This window comes from Mesitornis unicolor, unplaced genomic scaffold (genome assembly GCF_000695765.1).
Source record: "Mesitornis unicolor isolate BGI_N332 unplaced genomic scaffold, ASM69576v1 scaffold26307, whole genome shotgun sequence".
Lineage (NCBI taxonomy): Eukaryota > Metazoa > Chordata > Aves > Mesitornithiformes > Mesitornithidae > Mesitornis > Mesitornis unicolor.
This window is the reverse complement of record NW_010198790.1, coordinates 6,043-13,775: the sequence shown is the minus strand read 5'-3', so window position 1 is coordinate 13,775 and position 7,733 is coordinate 6,043. Positions and strand designations below refer to the sequence as shown.

At 37.1% G+C, this 7,733-nt stretch overlaps 1 protein-coding gene across 1 annotated transcript; it reads left to right on the top strand.

The window, feature by feature from the left end:
• Positions 1-120: 120 nt before the first annotated feature.
• ELMOD2 (ELMO/CED-12 domain containing 2) lies at positions 121-7,032 on the top strand. Its single transcript, XM_010189273.1, has 8 exons — positions 121-265; positions 1,232-1,260; positions 2,283-2,377; positions 3,109-3,238; positions 4,158-4,291; positions 4,869-4,937; positions 6,130-6,263; positions 6,687-7,032. The coding sequence occupies exons 1-8, from the start codon at positions 121-123 to the stop codon at positions 6,842-6,844; spliced, it is 894 nt and encodes a 297-aa protein (XP_010187575.1). The 3' UTR covers positions 6,845-7,032.
• The last annotated feature ends 701 nt before the right edge of the window (positions 7,033-7,733 follow it).

Below are 7,733 nucleotides of genomic sequence, written 5' to 3'. Positions count from 1 at the left end.
CGTCCCTCGCAGGAGGGTGTTTGCGGCCGGCGGTATCGGGGAAGGGAGGACGGTCGCACAGGGGGTCCGTCGCCGCCACCATTACTCTCCTGCTAAGGCGGGGCTTTCTTCCCGCAGAAGATGTTCGTGCGCTTGTTGGGGTTCCTATACAGCACCTACTTTCGGTTTTGGGTGAAGTGGATCTTCAGGCTGCTGACGGGGAAATGCGAGTTACAGCGCCTCTTGGATGGCCCCAAGGCGGGCGCGCAGAGGACGCTGAGCATAGGTAACGAGGGGTGCGAGGTGGAAAGGCGCGGTCAGTCAGGTCCTCTGCTGGTCCCTCCCGGCCCATGGCGAGCCTGCAGGACAGCAGCCAAAAGGTGCACGACAAAACACGTCCTTGTGCCAGCTGGCAAGATGAGTGAAGAGGCAGCAGTGGGGCTTAGCGACCTTACACACCGACGGGCATTTTTAAAAGGCGGCTGGTTTACATCTTTAGAAACGTCGTGAAAAGCAATAGTTGGAAACCAGTCCCTGTCCCGAGTGTGGCGTGCGTCCTGTGGATCGTGTTTTCACAGTTCCCTTCTTCTTGGCTATTTTGTGTCAATTTTAAATAAGAATGCCAGATCTGGTGTTCTTGGCTGCTCAACAAGGTAATTCTAGTTAGCTTCAAAAAGTAAATCAGAAATCCTGTATTTTTCCTCAGAGTCTTCCCATTGCTCTATATATTTTTACCTTCCTGTTACCAAAAAAGCCACACAGAAAAGACCCGAATGGAGGGAGGAAGCGATTAAATGCAAAGGGCTGCTTGATGCAGAATTTTGCTCTGAAACAGTAATTTAAGAAACTACTTATTGCATTTGCTCTTTCAGCAACAACAGCTTGAGAAAGTGACGTTGCTTCCTTATTCTTCAGTAATAAACACAAAACATTGCTTAAGAATGGAAAAATATCAAGAGACATATTTTTGTCTTGACACCTTTTCAAATTTGTCTTTGTTTTTGTACATGTAACTGATCAATGCTTTAAAAAAATCTATTTTGTGCATTGCACTTGAGGATTATAAAAAAATATGTAAATTAAGACTTTTGGTTACTTGATACCCAGTGATTTTAAGATTGAGTAATTTTTTATTAATTGCATGTATAAAAGGGATGCAAAGTTTTATAATACTTAGGCGCCACAAGAGCACTTACTGCTGATTATTTAAAACAATTCGGTTCAATTAAACTGACTTTTTTTTGTATTGCAGAACATTCACTGGCATCATCAAAGAATAAGGTAAAAGATATTAGAGATTAAACTGTAATAAAACCTTCTTTCAGAGACAGATGCAAGAAAAGAACATGTGCGTTTACTTTTGGAGGGTGGAAGAAAATAGAGGAATAAAAGGCAGAGAGGAGAGAACACAGCATTTTGGGTTCTGTATGTTAGGTTTCTGAAAAATAACTCCATGCCCCTTAAAATGTTTGTTTCCATCTCTCTGAAAGATTACCTGCTCTTTAGCAGCAGGTCAGACGAGTCATTACACAGAGCTTCTGTTCTTGGAGAGGGTCAGTTCTCACCATCACGATAATTTTTTTGCTGTTCTTGAAGAAGCCAGAAATGTGATCTAGATAAATTGAGTATATCAAATATATTAATGTTCAGCTTTAAAAGTTACCTTTTGCTGTACTGAAATGAAGCTGCTTTGGCATTAGCACGAGTTGTATTACAGAATGCATTGTGACCATAAAAAGTTCAAGAGATGAAGTGAAATTGTGATTTCAAATGGGCAGTGTATAATTAACGTTACTAGATTTTGCCCTTTAGAAGACTGCAGAATAGTGATGTGTTATGTTAAGTTCTTTTGTTTCACCACAGCATTGAAACCCTGATTTCATTTGTTTACTGTCTCCTACTTCTGAAGCATTATTTCCTTATTGAAGTTTTGCCACTTGTGCTCCTCAATAGCTGCGTTTGTTTCAGTTGGATTAGGAAGAACATGTTTCAGTTCAGCAGTTGAAAGTAAGTGAGAACCTAGACTGAGCAACTCGAGGTTTTTTATTTATTCTTTATGTGACTCCTGTGTAAAGTTGGTTACAGTGTGACAGACTTACAAACCGTGCTTTTATGTAATTATTCCAGATCTTTTAGATGCGATTTGAGGCCATTTATTGTAAACATTTGCACTAAATTGACTGGTCTCCTTTTACAGTAAAGAATTGATACATGGCAGATATTCAGAGGCTGTTATGTAAGAATAAAGTGGATCATGGATTTCTGCATTCCTCACAAGGTCTTTTGCTGTGTTAACTTTCTAGGTTTTAAGAAATTCTGTACATGCTGATGAAGCTGAGGTGGAGAAATGTGTCAGAGATGTAATGAAAGAAAAGAAAATTGAACAGAAGGATGCAGGGTACGTTTGGAACCTGAACATAGGTTCTTCATGGCAGACAGTTCTGACTTCTTGGCGCATTCTTGCAGTTGCTTAATCTGATACAGTATTTTGTCCATTCAGCACAAATCTTTAGATTGAAATTAGGAGTATGGTTATGTTCTTTTCAGTTCTAGAAAATAAATTGCAAGGTTTTAATTGACATGAATTTGGGATAACGGCACCTCTTTGTTGCAGGTCCCTTCTGTTACTCCTTCCTTTTAAGTAATGTGATTATTGCATAGGTTGATTATGTGAACTATGTAATTGCTTAGATGTATTTTAGAAAGTATAGTGCATTAAAAATGAAACACTTCTCTGAAGCTGTAAGTATTTCTGACCAAGTTTCACTTTAAGACTTACAAAAGGTTTTGGGGTAGATGAAGGTACAGGGGTCAGGATGATATGCACTTTTCTTGTGTCAGCACAGATTTTTAAAAAGTTGGTTTTTTTCCTTCCATAATTTAAGTGAACAGGGCCCAACTGTGCAGCACTGGAATCAGCTAGAGGTTTTTTTCAGTAGAAATAAGATCCATATAGCTGTATACTTAGCCAGTATGCTGTAATTTGAAAGACAGATCTCAAGCACTTCCTAGTTTTAGTGTTTACCTTGCATTAACATAAAGAAAGGTCTTATCTGGTAGTTCAAGCAAGAATTTAAGGCTAACTGTGCCTCTTAATAGCTTCTGTGTGGTGTTTTGTTATTATTTCAGGTTTAAAACAAATCTGCGTATATCCTTACTGCAAATAACAGGTTATAAAAAGCTATACTTGAACGTGGAAAATTTGAGGAAGGTCCCATATGATTCAGATAATGAAGAACATGAGGAACAGTTAATTGAGGTAAAAATAATCTTTTAAACAGGGAATCGGGTTCCCCCATGCCCTTTAAGTCCAACTGCTTGAAGGAACTTAATTTATCAGTAGTATTTTTACCAGCTGGCCTGTCGCTTTTCAAGTTGTGAACTGATAAGCCATTATAGAAGCGACACATTAAAATACAATGTGAAAGCAATACAAATTAGTAAGATAGAGTTACTTGCACTGGGATTGTTTTGTGTGAATTCAGACAGAACAACAACACATAAATAGCAAAATAATTTTGTAATGGGTCAGTGAAGGATCATAACTGAAAAGGTATTTAACCTTATGCACATATAAACCAATAATTACTAAATAAAAAAATACACTAGTGTTTTCTTCGTACTACATCCCAGTCACTGTCAGACAGTGTAATGCTGGAAGATAACTATCAGTAATATATTGTAGGGAACAATAAATAATAGCAAGCAAATATCATATTGCTTGAGACTTTTTAAAATAGCTTCTACTGTGCAAATATATTAGTATGTCATTTTCTTAGCATTTCATAATTGTCTCAACTTGCTTTGCAAGTCCCAATATTGATGTGTTAAGTAAGGATTCACTGAAAATTTATATTCAGTTTATAGCTGTCCTATCAGAAAATAGTGCATAAATTAATCTCTGAAGTGGAACAAGCCTTTGCTGCATTAGTATTAATACAGTGGCTTTGTCCGCAAAGGAAAATTATCACATCTAATGTTAAATGTCATCATTTTCATAACTTCTGAAATAAGCCATTGTAGTGTGACTCCAGAGTGCCACTAACAGAAAAGAACAGCATGCATATTGTATCCTGTTCCGTGGTGAATGGTTTCTAATGTGCAGCAGCAAGTGTTCTGAATTACACGACTTGGCATACTTTAGCAGCTGTGTGTAATGTGGAAACATATTTGTGCAGCTTTGGAATTTGCTGATGCCTCATGAGAGTCTGAAGGCCAGAATCACCAAGCAGTGGTGTGACATTGGCTTCCAAGGTGATGATCCCAAAACAGACTTCAGAGGAATGGGCCTGCTGGGATTGGTGAATCTGGTGTAAGTGAAAGTATTTCATTTCCCTTGTAACTAATTTTTATTATCTATGTTTTCTCTAGTTGATGCTATTTCTAATAAAGACCAAATAGAAGCAAATAGAAGTGGTGGCTTCTGTACAGCGAAAAACGGAATGTTCTAAATAAGTCAATGTTTTTGGTGGCTGCACATCTGTAAATGTGTGGGCCAACAAGTGAGGGGAGGAGCAGAACGTTGCTCAAGATACCTTATTTTTTGTTGTCGTGATAGATTTGATAGGTTAGAACTTAGAAAGTAACTTGACAAAAGCTTTTTAAAATCCTGAATTAATTAGTGTAATGAGAAATAAACAAGTTTGCATAACTTTTCTAAGCTAATTTGTGGACTTGGGTGAACTTCATATTTGATGTTCAGATCACAATATTTGGGGTTTTTCTAACAGTATTAGTTAATGCTGAGTATAATTTAATCTGCTAACTTTTCCTTGGTTTTCATTTTGTGCCATTTTTCAGTGCAGAGTAGTATTTAGCTTTACTGTAAAGGTACACATTTTGATGTTGAAGACATTATTTGTTTTATATGAACTGTTTTACACTGCCAGGTATTTCAGTAAACATTACACCAATGAAGCTCGTCAGATCCTCTCTCGTTCAAATCACCCAAAGCTGGGGTAAGTCACTACATGACTTCCTGGCTTATTCTGTGTAAGAGCTCATGTGAAGAGTGCCAAGTGTGTGTCCTGAAAAGAAAGAGGAAAATATTTGTGTGTTTTTCCGTTAAAAGATTAAAAAAGGGTCAAAGTAGAAAGGCTTGAGAAACTGAATGCAGAAATTAATTTTGGGTTGGGAACTATGTGCAACTTTTGGTTTTTTTTCAGAGTAGACTTGCTGGGACAAAAACCGTTGCAAAATACTGGCTTTGGTTAACGCAGTGAAGACCTTTAACATCATATCTAGTTTTATTTGTGATCAGCTTAGATTAGATTTAGAAATGAATACTTAAAATCTTCTTACTGATACCATGTTGGGATGGTATAGATTATCATTTAAGATCCCCTTTTTGTTAGGTTTCTGTTCTGTAATAAGTATGCACAAATAGATGTTTTGATATCGTTCAACTTCATTTTTGAAAACTTTGCATATTCAGACATTGAGCTCATTTTACAAGGAGATATACTTTAAAACCAGTCAGATGCAGAGGAAGGCTGGTAAATGTGTATATATCCTCTGATCCCTCCAGTCACCAGTTAACTCTGTCACCTACCAAGAATGGGAAACGTTCGTAACTGCAGTTATAAATAATAATGCCTTGTGCAACTAAGTCCTGAACAGAATATCCAAGCCATTTAAATCAGTTAAATACCCATATCATTGACACAAATGAATGCATTTTTTTCCTTCCCTCAGAACCACTTGTTTTAAGAGTCCTTTAAGAATTAATATTGTGGTGCTTTTTTCTACCATGCAGCAGAAAAACCAGATTTTTTTCAGCTTGAAGAACATGTTGAGGCCATGCCATTCATACTGTAACAACATTCTGATGCCAGATTTTTAATATTGCAGTAGATTTAATTATTTCAAATGAGGAAATTGAGGTCCATGTTGATTAGCCTTGCCATCTCATTATTGCCTAAGGGAGGCATTTGTCGTACTATTGTATAGGAAACTAGAGTTTTTAAGTAACTTTTACATGGCTGGATGCACCAGGGAATGGAAGGAGTGGTCTGTAGGCCAGAGTCAGCTTGTCCACAAGGGTAGTAGGAAAAATTGACTCTTCCAGTTATCCGAATATGCGCTGTTTTTGGGAAGCTTTAAAGTCCTTCGATCCATAAGGTAAACCATGACCTATGATTGGTGTTGCAGATATTCTTATGCAATAGTTGGGATCAATCTGACAGAAATGGCATACAGCTTACTTAAGAACGGTGCTTTGAAGTCTCATCTGTACAATGTGGTCTCTGGATTGCCGCAGATGGAGCACTTCCATCAGTTTTACTGTAAGTGTCTGTAGCTTCTTCAGTACACGTTACCAGAGGCAGTTACCACGTTACCAATGGAAAGTTTTGGTTTTGTGCTGTGCGTTTCCACTCTTCACATTAGCCACAGTAAGCTGCTTATCTTCTAGATCAGGTATTGAAAAATGCATGTGATGCTTAACCATTGTGCTACAGAAGTGTGAATTTGAGGGGTAAATTTGGGTGGCTTTCTATATATTACAGATTGCAGTCTGAAAATTTAGTATTTGCAGATTAATTTTTAAATTCATTATTATAGTCCAAAAGCTTGCTGTTGACCAGTATGGGATACTCCCTATTTTAAGGGATTGAATAGACTCTAAAAGATTATTCTAGGTCTAGCTAGATCAAGGCAGAAAGTTGTGGAGGTAATTTTTGCAGATCTGTGTTTAATTTTCTTCACAGGTTATCTGGTTTATGAGTTTGACAAGTTCTGGTTTGAAGAAGAACCAGAAAGCATCATGCACTTCAACCAATACAGAGAGAAATTCCATGAAAAAATTAAGGGACTTCTACTGAATTGCGATGTGATACTAACCTTGCAAAGTACAAAGAAACCTTAACTCCTCTGCACTCTGAGGTTCTGCATAAGAAATGGAATTATGCATTTGGATGGAAGTTTTGCATGTTTCACCAAAAACTGTTTAACAGTAGAACTTTTTTACATTAAAAAAAAATCAAAATTCAGTTAAGAAAGCTTGGACAATCAACCTCTGTTTACAGGTCTTCATATGCTATTCTCCAAAGGACAGCTTTTTTAAAAAAACAAAGACCAACAAACCAACACAAAAAACCAACCCATGAGTCTAAAGAGCCTCTGGATCACTTGCTTTCACAATTTCTTTTATGCTTCTTGATGCAAGAACGTGAAGCAGGTATTTATGCCACATCATGTTTTCCGTTAATAGGTTTAGCTGTTAATTGTCTTTAAAAAACTTATTTTAATTGAAATTACTCTGGTTGTAGACTTTTTGTGTTGTGCTGTACATGTAGCTGATTGTTCACTCGTCAATGTTAAATTTCTCTGTGAGGCTTAATCCACCAACAGACTGATGTACTTACTAAAAATTACTTTTGGCTAAGGAAGTTCGTTTGTTTTTTTTATCTATGGATTCCTACCAGCAAATTCCTATTCTTGGAAAAAGCTTAGTTTGAAAACAAACAAAAAACCCAAATCATCAGTGTGAGGATCAGATCCTCAGACTAAAGCTACTCCTTCTAAAAATATTCCTACTCTAAAAATTTTCAATTCTTTCTAATCTGACTCCAGCTGCTCAACTTTGTGTCTGTTGCCAGACCTTTCTTTTAGCGGCTGATGGGGAATTCTCAGTGGGAAGTACAAGAGAGTTAGCTTAGCCCTTTTATAAAGTTCACTCATTAAAAACCTTTATTGCAGCTGCAGTCCCTATTTTGTGAAAATAAATTCAAATCTGAGTACATTAAGTCTCTAAC